Below are 18104 nucleotides of genomic sequence, written 5' to 3'. Positions count from 1 at the left end.
ATAAATGCGTATAATTGTCTGTTTGGGACGGGAGCAGAAGTTCGCAAGGAGCATTTTTCGCCTTTGCTTTTTCGTTGTGCATTAAACAGCTGTCAAAGTGTTTTGCTTATGGATACTATTCAGCAAACTCCAAAATGTTTTTAAAACATGATAATGCATGCGTTTTTGGTTTTAGTAAAACGTTTTGATAACATATCGATGTATGTTTATATAAAAATCATGAAAACTCGTGTTATACTGAAAAAATAATACAACATTTTAAGCCAAAATTGAAATGCTATAGTAAAATATCATTTGGCAAACATATTTAAGTGTTGTGTTAGAACGTTTATCAGCAAGTTTAGAACAAAGGTTTTTTGAATGTTATTAAAACTTTTAATGCCCTTGACCCTCACATAACCTTTTTAAGCCGACATTTAACGCTTTCTGTAATATATTTGTGTTTGCTGGGTAGTAATCGAACTAGGCATATTAGATTATCTATTTTCATTTTGCTTTAGAAAGTAAACAGGGTATTATTTATATGATAATGGAGTTTGTTTCTTGTTTTATTCGAATAATATACATCAAGACTTCCTAGGCATCCAACACCAAACTCTGTTTATACAAATAGCATACACGTGTGAACATAGGCCTATACTCATTTTCCAATAGCCCGCAAAACTCAAATATCGCTAATCTGGACTGAATGCTTAGAGCATTATAGATACAGCCAGTCGATTTGCATATCAATACCGAGGAAAGTAGTTCGATGAAAGAAGATAATCTTCTTTGGTTCGATGCACCCAAGGTGAATCAATGGGTGCTTCCTATTACATTTGTCTCAGCATAGCGCCATCATGATTGCAATTGCGTTTACACGTAGTCTTGGTTCAGACTATGCGGCTATCACAAACATACTAGGAACGACGAGCGTTAGGACCGACACAAACTGGCTGTGTAGGAGGCTAGTTTGGATGTGAACGGGACTATGACGTTCCACCGTAAAATGCAGAAATCCGTAACCCGTATGGCGTTTGCAGTGAACGCCTCTCCGCAATCTCTCTATTAAGGAAACAAAAGACTGGATTTCCAATACAGGATACAGAAGTAAAAATCAATGTCCATTACTAATTCAATAATTTGTTATTGAATTGACAAAGAAACAAAAGTCAAATTTTGAAGACTATCAATATATTTAACCTCTCTCAGATGCCAGCACCCAAGGCGAAGAAGGCTCGTAGTACTACACCAATCATGTATGAGACGGAGACTAGTGGGATGCATATGCCTGGTCCTAGCAACAGACTGCCTGCGATGAAAGCTAGAGAGTTGGATTCACATGTACGGAGTCTAAAGCGCAACAGAGATGGTAGTAAGTGTGATATGTCATTATTATAATATTTTTCAAGGTTCCTTTAAATGTTAACCATGGCGTATACGCAAGCGACATCCAGCGTTTGCATAGGACCTTGTGCAAAATAATATGCGCTGGACGGTGAGTAGTTCACTTAATTTGTAAAAGAAAATCTGTAAAATATTATATCATTGATTGATCATGCATAGCTTAGATGCCTTATTCTGCTCCTGCTTCTAAACCCCTAACCTTGCTACCCAAGCTTCCATTGAAGAACAACCCTTTTTGCTCTGAATGATGCGCTGCCATGTTAATGAGGGAAGTACACAGGGTTTCGCTTCGTTCTGCTCTAAATAAATGTCTAAAGCTTTGACATATAATAGGCCAATTAGGTTACCAGCTGATGTAATGATTAAATCAGCCAATCAGAACCCTACTTCCGTGTTTACGCTGTGTAAGCGCACCATTGGCAAGAGAGTGGAAGCTATTGAAGTTACCTTTAGTGATGTATGAAAATATCATTGTTTTGTTTTCAGGTCATGTTAGTGAAGATCAGCTGAAGAGTATGTATGAAGAAGCCAGACCAAAAACCTCCATAAAGAGTACAGGATTACTTGATGCACTCAGTCATGCAGAGGTAGGTGGTTACTAGTCTCTTACACGATTAACTGTGTTTGCTTTTTAGTTCAGCAGCAAGAACTGATCAGCAAGTTTTAACACAATTTGATGAAAATGTATTTTTAGTAAGAATATTATACAATTACAGCATTTTTTTAAGAAGTGGTGAAAACCATACCTCATAAATGTTTTATGGTGTGTAATTTGTAGTCAAATAGTCTGGCAGAAATATTGGATTTTTTTAATATTGGTTGTGGTGGTGTTTTAGACATAGTTATCAGTTCTTGTTAGGGGCCGTCCATAATTTTCGCCATTTTAAGTTATGCACAAAATGTGCATAAGAGGGGGGAGGGGGTAAAAATTTTGGGCATGTGTGCATAAGAAAAATGGCGATTTGTTTGAGCAATTAAAAAATATGAAAGTGTAAAATAATGGTGTTTTCACAACATTTTATTCATAGCTTAATAACCTTTAATGAAATTGTTTAACAAATTCTATAATATACCAATAGTGATTTTATCTCTAATGTTGTATTTCGTGTCTATACCTTTTGCTGAAGTTTTGTTTTCACTGAATAGTCGGGCAGCAAACTACCCAGTTTTTAAGGCCCGTGGCCTTTTGATGAAGACAATGTGCCACCTATCCTAGCATGTTGTTTGGGTCCCAAGTAACATATTTATACATGTTTACAAAATTCCAGATGCAGCCGAAGGCGGCCATCTTGTTTTTCAAAATGGCGCCCATTTTGGCAAAATATTTCCAATATTTGTCAAACTGCCCCTTCCCAATGTGATTTTATTGGCACAGTAGTGATTTTTTAGGCTTGTTATAGTAGTTTTGTCATGTTGGCATGCAGTAGCACCAATATTAATGATTTACAAATTCAAAATGGCCGCCAAAATTCAAAATGGTCACCGAAATCAATTTATTTCCTTCAAACATACAATAAGCCTACATCAATCTGGTAACATATGAGATTGGACACGTGACATGAATATTAAAATAATAACACACACAAATCCCATACTTAATGCACACCCCACCCCACACCCCCTTACCCCCCACGTATATTTCAGATATTATTTTAAAGTGCCACAGAAAATGTATCAAAAACGTTTTCTTGGCTCATACGGGTATCCTTTATACAAGAACAGTTGGTGGTGCTAGTTTGCCTACAGGCTGTATTACTACATCCATAAGCACATGGCAGCAGGGGGTACATGGTTCTTCAAAAAAATTTGAAACATTTAAGGACAATTTTGCCCAAATGTGCCCAGTTGGTTGCACTGGTCTCCACTGAAAACCCACCCATCGATATACCAAAATCGCTGAAAAAGGTACCCCCAAAACGTGGCACCTTCCTGTACACCTTCAAACAGGAAGACCCCAGGACATGGCATTGGCCAGACATTGAGAGGTATTGAGGGGTATTGAGAACAGGGTAAAAGGTACCGAGTGGTCCCAGAAATGGTTTATGGGTCCCGGGGGATGGAATTTTTAATGGATACCAGTAAAGGGTACCGAAGGTCCCAGGGACAACAGTTTATGGATCCAGGTGAAGGTGCTAGGTTCCAGGGGTGACATTAGGGGTGTCAGCAATGGGGTTTGGGGTACCAAGGACATGGTTAGGAATTCGGGGGATGAGGTTAGGGGTTCCAGGAATGGGGAGAGTCCCATGGTCGGTGTTAGGGCACCTAAAACAATGCCTACTGTACCAATAAATTCACAATGGGAAGGGTCAATTTGAAAAATATTGGATAGGGTGAGGGGTACTGGGATGGAGTAAAGGGTCCCAGGGTTTGGATAATTGGTACCGGGGACAGCGTTAGGTGCACTGAGGAAGGGCTAGGGGTACTGAGGACAGGGTAACGGGTTATGGGTCCCGGTGAAGGGGCTAGGGGTTTCAGAGATGACCGGTCATGGGTCCAGGAATGGGGTTAGAGGTCGCATGATCGTGACGCGTGTTTGAGGTCCAAGGGATAGGATATGGGTGACTGGGGATTGAGTTAGGGGTACCAGGGTTGGAGAAATGGGTACCAGGAACTGAGTAAGGGGTACTGGACATTGGGTATGGTGAACCAGATGTGGGCTAACAGGTTCCGAAGATGGTATTAGGGTCCCAGGGATGTTTCATGGCCGGGTCTCAGGGACGGAGTTTGGTGTTCCATGAATTGAGTTAAAGGTCACATAGTTTGTGTTAGAGGTCCCCGGGAATAGGGTAATGGGGATGGAGGCCAAGGGTTAGGGATATGAGTACCAGGAACAGGGTAAGGGGTGTAAGGCATTGAATATGGGGACCAGATGTGTGGTTACAGGAGCCAAAGATGGGATTAGGGTCCCAGGGATGGGTCATGGGTCTCGGGGACGGAGTTACGGGTTCCAGGAATAGAGTTAAAAGTCCCATAGTTGGTGTTAGAGGTTCCAGGGAATAGGGTAAGGGGAAATGGTGATAAAATTAGGGGTCCCAGGTTTGGGGTAGCCCATTAAATGGGTACCAAGAACAGAGTAAGGGGTGCCGGGCATTGGTTAAGGGTAAACAGGTTGTGGGGTTGCATGTACCAAAGGTGGGATTAGGATCCCAGGGAAAACTTTGTACATGTACACAAACCAGGTACCGACAAATTCAAAGACTTGAGGTGTGCAATACTTTCACAATTCAGGGAAGGTTTTGCAGGTCTAAATTTATCACAATAGACTAAAGAGAATGCTATAGCAAAATTTAAAGTGAAATTTGCATCATTTTCTGCTGTTCTTACATTTAAATTTGCCATCACTGAAATTTTCAGAAAGCAGGACTGTCCCTCTTTTTCACTTTGGAAAACCCCAAATGAGGGACAGTCCCTCTTGGCAGGTCTGTATGGGTCTTGCGAGAGTTCCAGGAACGGAGTTTAAAAGTCCCAAAGTTGGTGTTAGAGGTCCTAGGGAATAAGGTAAGGGGTAATGGAGATGGAGTTAGGGGTCCCAGCGTTGTGTAATGGGTACCAGGAAAGGGGTTAAGGGTACCGGACATTAGGTAAGGGTACCGGATGTGGGGTTACCGGTACCAAAGATGGGATTAGACTAGAGGTTCTAGGAATGGAGTTAAAGGTCCCATAGTTGGTGTTAGGTGTCCCGGGAATAGGGTTAGGGGTACTGGGGATGGAGTTCCGGGTTACCAGGTTTGGCGTTAGGATCCCAGGGACGGGTTATGGGCAGACCTGCCAACCTAGCGCAGTAAGAAAGAGAGACATTGAGGCCAAAACTTTGTATATGTACACAAACCAGGTACCGACAAATTCAAAGACTTGAGGTGTGCAATACTTTCAGAATTCAGGGAAGGTTTTGCAGGTCTAAATTTATCACAATAGACTAAAGAGAGAATGCTATAGCAAAATTTTAAAGTGAAATTTGCATCATTTTCTGCTGTTCTTACATTTAAATTTGCCATCAGTGAAATTTTCAGAAAGCAGGACTGTCCCTCTTTTTCACTTTGGAAAACCCAAATGAGGGACAGTCCCTCTTGGCAGGTCTGTATGGGTCTTGCGAGAGTTCCAGGTTCCAGGAACGGAGTTTAAAAGTCCCAAAGTTGGTGTTAGAGGTCCTAGGGAATAAGGTATGGGGTAATGGAGATGGAGTTAGGGGTCCCGCGTTGCGGTAATGGGTACCAGGAAAGGGGTTAAGGGTACCGGACATTAGGTAAGGGGTACCGGATGTGGGGTTACCGGTACCAAAGATGGGATTAGACTAGAGGTTCTAGAAATGGAGTTAAAGGTCCCATAGTTTGGTGTTAGGTGTCCCGGGAATAGGGTTAGGGGTACTGGGGATGGAGTTCCCGGTTTCCAGGTTTGGCGTTAGGAGTCCCAGGGATGGCGTTAGGGGTACCAAGGACTGTGTAAGGGTACTGGAGTAAGAGACTTAGGGTACTAAGGATATGGTTAGGGTGCCAAGGGTGTGGTTATGGGCTGGTCCGAGTACATCAAATTTAGCCAGAACATATCAGGTTATGGGCCACTGGGCAGTGGATTATGGGTTCCCTTGTTGTGTTAAGGGGTCCCTTGGATGGGTCTAGGGGCCCCAGGGATGGGTAGTGCTACTGGCCAGGGATGGGGTTAGGGGTACCAAGAATACAGGGTTACGTGAACCAGTAGCGTAGCTAGGGGGGCAGGGGGCAGAGTGCCCCCTGACAAAAAAAAAAAATGAAAGAAAAAGTGCCCTCTGACAAAAAAAATGAAAGAGAAAATCAGGAGGGCAAAGGAAAAGAAAAGGGCAAGGAGCCCTTTTCTAGCAAAATTCAGGGCCAAAATAGTGTAAAATACAAAATTTTTCAGCGCTACGCTACACATTGTAACAATAAAGCCCTTTTTAGCCGGATAATGGGCGAAAATAGTGTAAAATATTTTTTTTTCAAGGCTACGCTGCGCATCATCCAAATAAGACCCTTTTCGGGAAGCTCAAGACATACAGTCTCTATGTATTGTATGATGCAACTGCAATTTTTTTCGTCTGTGCCCCAAAAATTTTATTTTGCCCCCCCCTGACCAAGAAAGCTGGCTACGCCCCTGACGTGAACCGAGGAGGGTATAAGGGTAGGACATTCGGGTACTACATACTGTAGTTACTGTCCGTTTTCCTATACACAATACACAGTGCTCTCACCATTGACTCGTGAACTCTACAAATGATGTACGTTGGAAGAATGGGCACATGCCTAGTTAACATCACTGTGTGAAAAATAACCAGCCAATATTTTAGCTATTCTCCAAACTTCTAGCAAATATATTTCTCTAACATGACCTAAAATTACAGCTAGGTTAGATGTTCAGAAATAGTCGCACTTTTGTAAAATATGAGTGAGGGCAAGGCATTGCTAGCCAACTCCCCGTGTTAATTGAATGGAGATTTGACCGAAAATATTAGTATCGGACCGCTCACTTCTGAAGGATGCCACTAAAAAAGGGTATAAGCTACATTTTAACTATTCTAAATAGGTTCTAGAAAATATAGTTTTGTAACATGTCCCTAATTTTTAGCTAATTTAGATGTTTGGAGAGGGTCGCACTTTTGTGTTTTAGGAAGGATATGTAAACGACAGATAACACCAAAAATATGAAGAAATTATTTCCAAACCGTGTTAAGTCAACAATCATTATGTTGCTCATTTTGAAGAATGCTGGTTAACAAAAAGCAGGTCTTTGTCTCATTTCGTGAACAAAAGTACACATACCATTGTTTCCTTTCGTTTCCTTTATAATCGGTTACCCAACTGAAGCTATAATACCAGCTTTATTGTGATGTCGCACATTGAAAACAGACACTTGTGCACAACCAGAGAAGATCTGATTTAATCAGTTGAGCTGCTTCAATGAGTGTTATCTTGGTTTAATAGCTTTTAATGGGGTTTAAGTCCTGCAAAGGTCGAAATGAATTCTACTGTAGACATGACTGCATCATGAGTACGGGATACATGTTATTGGGTTTAGATATCAGAGTACGATGTACGTTTAGCAGGGTAGGCCTACAGGGTTATGAGTTAGGTACCAAGTTAGGGGTGATCGGGGTAAAGATTAGGATTACGGGTTCGGTATGAGTATGGGCTGGCCCGGTACATCAAACTTGAAGCGGGAACATAATTATTATTATCATATCCAGATGAAGAGGCATGAAGACATTTAAGGTGGAAGTTACAGATTTTAAATTCTATTATAAACTATTTTAAAATAAAATGTTATCATAGAGAGTGAATTATAGGTAAGCATTGGAATGTGGGGGTGGGCGTGTGGGGTGGTGTGGTGTTTATTTGCAGTGTAGTATGGAGTTTGTGTATCTGTTGGTATATTAATTAACATGTTACTTGCTTAAACGTATATTTTATAATGCTCATTGTATGTATAGAGGAAATAAGTTGAATTTGGCGGCCATTTTGAATTTTTGGCGGCCATTTTGAATATCAAAATCGTCAATATTAGTGCATACATGTCATAAATAATATCCTAGGCCTAAAACAATTGCTATTGTATAAATAAATTCACAATGTGAAGGGTCAGTTTGAAATATATTGGCAAATTATTGAAAAAAATGGCCGCCATTTTGAAAAACAAGATGGCCGCCATCTGCTGCATCTGGATTTTTGTAAACATGTATAAATATGTTACTTGGGACCCAAACAACATGTTAGGATAGGTGGCACATTGTCTTCAAAAAAAGGCCACGGAATTTAGTTTGCTGCTTGACTAGAATACAAAACTTTATTATGGCACTTTATACAGCATATTACCTTAATTTTCAACAGAAAATTCCAAAAAGTTGAAATTGAAGTTTTCTGAGACCCAGTCGTACATACTCACCCAAACAAAATTCGAGAACCGGGTTTGTGATGCAAGGAAGTACACCTTGATTTTGGATATTTTGTTTGAAGTAATATTATTTTTTATGTTTTATTATGTGGAAGTCTTTTAGACCAAGAAAGAACTGCCACACATACCAGGAATGAATGGTGCATCATCCGAAAGTTTATCTGATATGGGGAAAGGAAATAAAGTTGCAAGGAGAATTTCACACTATTCCTAGCAGTTTAATTTTGATTTATATAAGCCTAGTGGGTACTCCCGCACCAAAATTGCATCATATACACCCGCACTAAGGTATCTACAGAATAGTGCATCAGTAGTAGGCCCCTACTCATGGAAAAATTTTCGCCATTTTATTTGTGCATAACTCGAGGGGGGTAAAAAGTTATGCACGCTTTGTGCGTAAGTGAAAATGGCGAAAATTATGGACGGCCCCTTAGTCTAAAGCTAAAGAAATGCTTGTGTATTTTTATTTCTTGACAGGGAACCAGATCGACTGGGAGTGGCTTCTTGTTTGACGATGCCTTGAGAGAACAAACCAACCTACGCGGGAACACTGATGAACCAAGGAAGAAAAAGAGGATTGTGATTGTAAGTTTGTATTTATTTAATTTTTCTCTTCCATCTGTATCAAGCTTGTTTACATGTACAATACCTTAGGCCAAAAACAGATATGTCTAATGTCCCACACACACAGCGTCACCACCCCTATATCTTCGTCATCAAGGCAAATTAGTGAATTTGTGATGATACATTATTCGAGATATGGGCTGCCCTTATGTGGAATGGGCGTAAACCAGAATTTGAATTATATTTTGCAACAATCAATGTAGGCAATTTGATTCATGGTTTCTAGTTTCATGAGAATGAAGGTAACCTTTTTTCAAGAAATCAACTAAGTGGGTTACATGCATTATACTACATTAAGAATGACCTATTCGCAGTATGTGGAAAGGACACAAACCAATCATCTTGCCATCTCACACTGGGCTAATTGAAATCCATACACATGCTATGGAAGATTGCAAACATGACCTTAATCTTCCACATAGGGTATGTGAATTTCAAATGGGGTTACCTGAATGGCTGACTCCAGTAAGCTGTTTGAAATCTACATACCCTGTGTGTTAGATTAAGATCACGTCTTCCATAGGAGGTATATGGATTATATCTGGACTAGTCTTTTAGAAGACTACAATTTCATTATGTTTCTTTGCTTTTTTTATCACAGAAAGAGCGAGGCTTTGACTCGGCAGGAACAAGCTCAGATGTCAACATCCCAGCAAAGAAGAAACCTACTGGAGATACAATGCTGTCTGCACCCGTTTACTTACAAGAAGTAGGTTGACAACATTTTTGCTCACACATACACACATGTTTAATAGGCCTAGGCGATGCATGATAGATGAGGAACTATTTGTCTGTAGGCCATCTGAAAACGCTGCTGTAAAATCACTGAAAAATTGCAAGTTGTATAGCAAAAAATGTGCATTTTAGGGTTCTTTCATTATCTGGTATTTTTGTTGAAATATTCCCTAAATTCATCTGCATGGCATTAGTTTTTAGAAATCATTGAACTCTCAGCCTCAAGTGCACAGTGCCAATTTAAAGCACAATGTATATATGTTTGAGTGTGTTGAAACAAAAAATTCTCGGGTAAACCCAGGGATCTAAAAGAACCAATCAGTGATTTGTTTATCTGGACGATCGTAAAAATCATCAAAATTCAGATTTTGGTACCTTTGTCATTGCCATAGATGTGCTAACATAGTCTGCAAGTGTTTCAGCCGAAAGCTGTTTATTTAAGACAAAATAAGTCATTTATATGAATCTGTAATTTATATACTGACAGTATATAACTTAGCTGCCTGTATTTGAATGGGTCTTCAAATTTGTCAATACTGCTGTTTTCTTCGTTATTTGCCAAATTTTTCATTTCAAAAAATATCAATTGACAATTTGAATGACTTATCCTTCACTTTTAAGCAATTTTTAAGGGGGTACTACACCCCTGTGGTAAAATTAAGACTATTTTTGCATTTTTCTCAAAAAATAATAACACACTGATGACAAAAGTTATGTATATTATAGGGGCATGGAATCCAATTACTACACTGACATTTCAGTGACTCAAGATAAGCGGTTCAGTATATATGATAGGAAATGAGGTACATCCTAGCGGTACCTTATTTCTTATCATAAATAACGAACCGCTTGTCTTGGGTCACTGAAATTCCAGTGCAGTAATTGGATTCCTTGCCCCTATAATATACATAACTTGTTTTACCAGTGTGTTATTTGTTTTGAGAAAATGCAAAATAGACATAAATTTATCGAGGGTGTAGTACCTCTTAAACAATTTTATTTTTTTTTTGCTGGCATTACTGAAATAAGTCATGTACTTTCATCTGATATTGTTGACTTTGAAGTGTGAGAGTTCTGAATATGCAGTTTCTGCTCAAAATTATAAATAAAATTTGCCATCAAAAAGTGTGTAATGGGCAATTAGTGGTATTTAACTGAAAACAGACAATGTCTATAATTGAAGATTTGTGACTCACAGAATTCAATTGACATGTATACATTATTGGAGCAAAAGGGCAAAGTTTGACATTCACATATACAAATTGTCAAGTGGCGTGTGCAGGTTTTCAAAAGTGGGGGTCAGGGTCTCACTTCCCCCGACTGCTCAACAATCATGTGCATTAATTTGTCTTATTTCTCTCTCAACAAGTAATATACAGGTAGTAACCTACAAGTAAGGAGTTGAATTTGATCAGTTAGTTTTACAATTGTTAATTTGCTGTTTAATATTAAAATGTTCACTTCCAGGTCAAGAAATCAATGAGCAATGAATCGTATGAAAACTTTTCATCCCTGATTCGAAATTATAAGAAGGTAAAGTAACATTTTGTTATTGAGTTATAGCTTAGTACATGTAAATAAACACTGAATTGACTTTTATTCAGAATTTGTCCTTCAAACAGTTATCATAGTTGTTGAAGTAACAACAAGTATGTGTTGATCAGTTGAAGTTGAAAATTGTTGTGCATCCCAATTTTCATGTTGACTAAAAAGATGCAAAAGCCCCTTCAAAACCTTGGGGAAAACTATGCATTTAGAAACAAGAGCCAAACTTGCTGATGTTGACTTCTTTCTCATGTATATTACTGAATAGTACTGAATCAACCTCATTTATTGTTGTAAAGTAAATGCTTCAGATCACCATTTTGGTCTGAGCACACCCTGAATAGAAACAAAACAAGCTTGAAGCTAGTACAGCCCAACTTGTTTTATTTGGCCATGACGGGACCAAGCATTGACCATGACCCCCGGGGGGTTTGGTTTTGGTAGGGGTGTGCCGCTGAGAATTTGAAAGTGGACCGATAACTATACCAATTTTCAAGACATTTGGACCCATTGATATACCAAAAGTCAAAATTTTCGGCCAAATTTAACCAAAATTGTCTTAGTTTTTACAAATTTTCCCAACATTTTTGGCAAAATTTCATAAATCTGGCTTTTTTCCGAAAAAATTGAGGAAAATTTGAAAAAAGGACCCATTCATATACCAAAATTGGCTTAGAAAAAGGGGTCATTGATATACCAAAATGCTGAAAATGCTACCCATGTTTGCGGCACATCCCCATATGGTAATTTGCACTGAGTACCCCCCCTGGGCCATGACCGGACCAAGCATTGGCTAGTATAAGGGGAAAATCTGGTTAAGTGAATTATATATATTTCTGCATTAAATGCCTGAAGTGCTAAAATGGGATGGTATTTGAGTGCTGTATGCAACATTGGTATGCCCTTCTAGATGCCTCTGATTATGAAATTAAGGTGTCAAAGTATTAAAAGTATGTTTACCTAGGAAGACCACACAGCCAGATAAAAGAGATCCGTATTAAAGAGGCCCGGATAAGCGAGGTTGGACTTTATTTTCAACAAGTCAAGTTGTTGCTGTTATTGATTGTCTTGTTTTTTTTAACATGTTTCAGACTTGTGACTTGAATGAATTAGTATCTAAACTGGCAGACCTGTTTGTAGATGAGCCTTCAAAACACTACCTCTTTAGAAGTAAGTACTAATATCATATGATCATCCTCAAAGGGGTGTGACCAGATCATCATCCTCATCCCTCCCCACTGTATCGTATCAAAATGAGATTTGGCATCAGAAGAAAGCACATATGTTTATAATCCCATTGATATGTTTGAGAGCTGAAATGTGTTTAGATGTTATAGTACTTACCACCCATGCTGTTCTGTAGTGAAACATGTGCTTGCTTCTAATATCAATACCGCTAGTGCAACAGGCCTCATTGTGAGGTACACAACACAATAGTGAAAAAATCTGTCAACTACTTTAAATTTAATTACTTCATTTAAATTAGTTGAGTTAACAAACTCATTCCCAATCACCCTGACTATTAGTAACTAATGCATATGCACAGAAAGCAATTTCAGGTACATCAAAGTGGGAAAAACAATCCAATCACCTCCATTAACAGTGAATGAACTGTGATTGACTGGGAATTATTTGACCTCTCAGTTACAACATTGGCTGTTCTTACCAGGCTGATCTAATAATTTGCTTGTTATGCAAGTACTGTGAATATAATATGAAATGTTTATGACCAAACATACGCAAAAAGATGGATGGTCTAAAAAAAGGTGAAAATATTAAGTGACAATAAGTTTGCTACATGATAGCTATTTCTTTTTATTAGTACATGTGGAAAGTTTTGATGAAAATCATTTGATCTTAAAAATGAATTTTGATAAAAAATTTCTATTTCCTTTCTTACAAAATAGTCAAGTATTAGATTCCTGAGGAAGAAATGGACGCTCTTTACGGGTGATACCGTTGTATTTAGAAATTATTTGACAGATATTGGAGGTGTGGGATTTTCAAGAGAGGTTATCATCAATTAACACGCCGAGGAATTTTGTTGCATGAACTTTTTCTAAATGAGTGTTATCGATAACAATTTTTACATCTTTTGTGTTTTGATTATTTGATTTTTAACTAAATGTATTTCATCGATTTGGTTGTCTTTGGACAATTATTACAGACTTCTATTTGTTTGTACGTCCTGCACACAAGAAGGAGTTTGATAGTGTCTGTCAGTGTGTGATAGGCAAAGGATGTGGCTTCAAACCAGAGGATGCTATCCCAAGAAAGAAGCTGGAAAGACACAAGGAATCTACTTGTAAGTATTCACTTGGTCAGACTGACCTTCCACACAGGGGACAAGCACCAAAAAATAGTGTGTATATGGGTGTAGTTTTTCCCTTTGCCTTTTTATTTGAAAAATTGTCCAAAAACTTCCAAAATAGGTTAGTTTTTTACAGAAAATCCATAGACATGGGTCTATATGTAGAAAAAAGAGCAACATTTTGGGTTTTGAACTGAGGGGGGCACCCATAAAAAATAATTCAATGGATTGTTGCTAAGTGCACACTCCAAAATTTTGTAAATGGGACAACTTGGCAGGCTATCTGCTACATTTAGATAACCAAGATGTTTATTTAAGATTTTTGTAATCTAAAGGGTTTTGCTGTAATGGTTTTAGGAATTGAGGTGTTGGTGTTAATCATTGATTGTCATTTGTGATATGGATAAAAATGCACCACACTCTTGATTTTGGGAATTATTTGATTTATCTTACAGCAGTGTCAGGCTTTCCCCATTCCTGTGTGTAAGATTTACTGTTTTAAAATTTTGCACCTCTTGTCCACATGTTATAAATTTGTCAATGCACACATAGCTGTATATTTGTTGTTGAGTTCTTAATGACCAGAGTTGTGTGTGGGGGGTGGGGTGGGGGGGGGGGTGTGCGTGTGTGTGTATCTGTAACAAGCCAGTGCTTAAAATAGAGCATGGCCTTGAGTCAATTCCTGTTGAACAGATCCAGAAATAAATATGGAAAAGTAACATAATTTTGACTTGGGGTCATAAGTGGTATTGGCAATAACACTGACCTAGTCCCCTAAAATGTGTGATTTATTCCTTATTTGGTCATGTGGTAAAGATTTAGGGAACTATACTTTGATTAGCTTGTAATTGGCGGACCTTATAACATCACAGATTAATATCAAAATATTTTATTTTGAGAATGTTTGTGTGAAATCTCATCAGAAGCATCACAAATTATTAATTCAAGTCCTATACTTTGTCTACTTTCTTTAACACACAAAATATAGACCAGACAGTTCACCTAATAGCACTTTTAATGTGGGTCTACTTTTTGGTTTATGAGGAAAAATCATTTGAAATGTTTATGAAGTAATTGTATATTTTCCCATACCTCGCAATATTGTGACTTGTGCTAGGGGTGTGATTTCGCCTAATTCCCAATGTTACGACTTGTACATAGGACATATTAACTTAATGCACCTACACATAAATGGTAACCATAAACCTAACCCAATTAAACAAAATGTAATACAAAGGTGCAATGGGTTGTCTTGAACTAATATAACTACTTACATGTTTATGTATAAGTTGTAAGCTACCCCTAAGACCTTTTACAATTTTGTAAAAGTATTTGGTAGCACTTTTTGTTTGACAACATGGTCCAATTGACAATGTTGAGGTCAGTCACAATAGCTCATTATGTTAGAAAAGATGCAGCTTTTAAAGTTGTACTTTGGTATATTCAACGTTTATAATGCATTAGGCCTGGCATACAGTAGATTACTTTTTGCATGCTTTATAGTGAGATTTTAATGGACTAAAGTGTAACTTTCACAACTCTCTTTTCTTATATTATAATGAGCCATTGTGACCGAATGCAACAATGTGCAACATTGCATATTGGACCAGGTGTGTAAAACAAAATAGGCTATAGTCTGTATATCTACCTCAAGTCACCGATACTAGCTTTGAAGTTCAGCGTGTTCTGCGTTAGCTTAGTGCGTGTACATACTTTTACGTAAGCCAAGGCAGCACACGTTGAACTTCAAAGCTAGTGCCGGTGACTCAAGGTAGATATACAGACTATACCAATATCTTTTATAATTTTGTTAACAAATTTTCAAGTTCTTTTAAAAAGTCTTATGGGAACTTGTGAACCGTTATTTATACATGGCTAATTTGTTGTCATAAAATACATTATCTCATCAAGTGCAATCCATTTTACTTTGTCTGTAATAGATATCAATAAAGCACTCTTTCACTCAGCACCCTTGATTTTAAAGCCATAATGTATGATTTCCATCATTTTTTACAAGAATTATATATGTGATGAGATCATGCAAAATGAGTCTGATGTCGATCAAAACCAAAATTCAGTTTTCAATTTCATTACATGAGCCAATCTCAAGGCTTGATGTTGCTGAAAACCCCATCATAATTAGACTACCAACATCCGACTCATTTTGCTTGATCACATCACATATATTAGTAATAAATGTCACAAAAATTTCTGTCCATTTCAAGCTGTATGGGGGATTAATTATCTTAATTAAGACAATATTTCAAAATTGCTCTGTTGTCATACAAGCACAATGAATTTGGATGATTCCAGTTAACTGCAAGTTGGGACATTACAAATATGCCAAACAATAAATCTATAAAATAAAAGTCATTGAAAAAAGTAAAAAAAACAAGAAGATAAAAGAGAAAAAACACCAAAATAGTAGTTGGATAATGTGCATGCAAACCGCATCTTGTCTAAATGAAATGTTGTTTTCTGTCAAACCATATTAAGTCAAAGAAACTTGACAAATTATTTTTCAGTAAATTATGCCATTGAAGTTGTTTGCATAATAAAAATAAATAAAAACTTATTATTTTTTGTTATTTTCAGCCGTAAATAGTGACAAGGTGAAAGGATCAGTGGTTACATCCAAGACTGAAGATAGTGAAAAGGCCAAATCTACTGCAACAGCATCTATAACCAGTTTGAACACAGACTCTCACCTCAATCAAGGACAACTGCAAACTACCCACAATGCATCAGAAATGGCAAGCAGTGAACAAGGTGCAAATAGTCACCTCAATCAAGGACATGTGCAAACTACCCACAATGCATCTGAAGTGGTAACCAGTGAACAAAATAGCGATAGTCACCTTAATCAACGACACCCGCAGACTACCCACAATGCATCTGATGTAACCAGTGAACAAGGTAACAACCAATTGGAAGACAATGAGGATATGGTGAATGAAGTGTGCACTGATGAAAATGACTGTAACATTACTGTTGATAACATAGAAATGGATACAATACAGGGTGTAGGCGATACAAGAAATGATGGTCCGGTATCCCATAGTGCATTAGTAGCAGCCAGTGAAAAACTTACCAGGTGTCGAACAGCAAATGAAAATACAGATAGGAAATGTGATGATAAGCAAAGCATTGTGGGGCTGCATCATAACACAACTGTGCAATTTGAAGATAGCAAGCAATCTAGTCACATAGATATGAAAAGAATGCAACTCAAAGGGATAAGGGAAAAAAGAGTTTTCATGTCCGTAACTTGCCTGAAAGTGATAATCCGAACAAAACACAAGACTGTACAGAAATAGTATCAAGTGAATCGAGTGATCAACAATCATATGAAGTAAACTCTCGGCTTTCTGCTAAACCTGATGTTGACAAACATTATGCGAGCAAAATGTCTCGAAGGCCTGTAAATGAAAGTAGGAACGAAACGGAAAACTATGAACAATCAGAAAGTGGACAGACCAAACAAGCAAAAAGTACCAAAGTAAACCCAAGTGCTGAGCCTGAGCCCTTCAAGCACAATGCGGATAAAATGTCTCAAAGGTCTGTAAATGAAAGTAGGAATCAAACTAAAATCTGTCAACAATCAGACAGCAAAGAAACTAAACAAGCAAAAAAGGACCAAAGTTTGCCCAACTGATGAGCCTGAGACCTACAAACACAATGTGGATAAAATGTCTCAAAGTAAAGTATATGAAAGTAGGAATCAAACAGAATATAGAAAACAAACAGGGAGTAATGAAACCAAACAAATGGAAAGAAAGAAACTAGACCCAACTGAGAGTTCACAAGTCAAGATGCATGTAAACAAGAAGCAGACATCTCTCATGGATCTGTTCAAGAAAGATACCAAAATATCGACGCCTCAGCACCAGAAGAAAGTCTTCAAAAAAGATACTAAAATATCAACACCACAGCACCATCAAAAGAGAAGCAGTAGTGAAACAAAGATACCCAAAAGAGATGCTAAGGAAATTATTATGTCAACAACTCCTGATCATGGAAATAGTAGTAGTAATAACCAAAGAAAGCAACATGGTGGTAGTAGTAGTCATAGAAAGCAGAAAGTCTTCCGAAAGGTGCTCGTACCAGAGACTTCAGATGAGGATAGTGAGGATGAAATTGATGGTGACGACATGCGAGATGGAAGTCAAGAAGGTAACCACAGTTTATCCAGTGTCTCATCAAGTGATTTGGATGGATATGATGATGTCATCACAGCAGGCATCACAGCAAGTGTGGGGGCTTTGAAGAAACAGAACAAGATAGAGAAGGATGGAAATGATGGGAAGAAATCAAAGAAAAAGTTGTCACTTGGTAGTGATGATGACATGGGTTGTACTGAATCTTCAGAAGAACATGAAGGACAAGATAAAGCGAAGAAAGATGAAAAGAAAACTTTTGTGAAATATGGTATAAAAGACAAGAAAATGAAAGTGCATAAAGTTAAGAATAAACACAATCATGAAGATAAATGTAAGAGCACTCACGATAAATTGATGAACAAAAACGGCAAAGAATCAAAAAGTAAGCACAGGGAGGATAGTTTCCATAGAAAAGCAGATGACAGAACTGACTCTTCAAAGAA

At 38.0% G+C, this 18104-nt stretch overlaps 1 protein-coding gene across 1 annotated transcript in view; it reads left to right on the top strand.

The window, feature by feature from the left end:
* Positions 1–16966, top strand: part of LOC140138036 (regulator of telomere elongation helicase 1-like) — a 46680-nt gene extending 29714 nt beyond the window's left edge. Inside the window, exons 25-32 of the mRNA XM_072159876.1 lie at positions 1192–1354; positions 1873–1973; positions 8764–8871; positions 9512–9619; positions 11113–11178; positions 12282–12360; positions 13358–13495; positions 16097–16966. Of these exons, the coding sequence (XP_072015977.1) occupies positions 1192–1354; positions 1873–1973; positions 8764–8871; positions 9512–9619; positions 11113–11178; positions 12282–12360; positions 13358–13495; positions 16097–16818 (1485 nt within the window). The 3' untranslated portion in view covers positions 16819–16966. The remainder of the gene's footprint in view (positions 1–1191; positions 1355–1872; positions 1974–8763; positions 8872–9511; positions 9620–11112; positions 11179–12281; positions 12361–13357; positions 13496–16096) is intronic.
* Positions 16967–18104: the final 1138 nt, after the last annotated feature.

This window comes from Amphiura filiformis, chromosome 17 (genome assembly GCF_039555335.1).
Source record: "Amphiura filiformis chromosome 17, Afil_fr2py, whole genome shotgun sequence".
Lineage (NCBI taxonomy): Eukaryota > Metazoa > Echinodermata > Ophiuroidea > Amphilepidida > Amphiuridae > Amphiura > Amphiura filiformis.
Note: the sequence above shows the minus strand (reverse complement) of the source record. Positions and strands in the feature narration are given on the sequence as shown.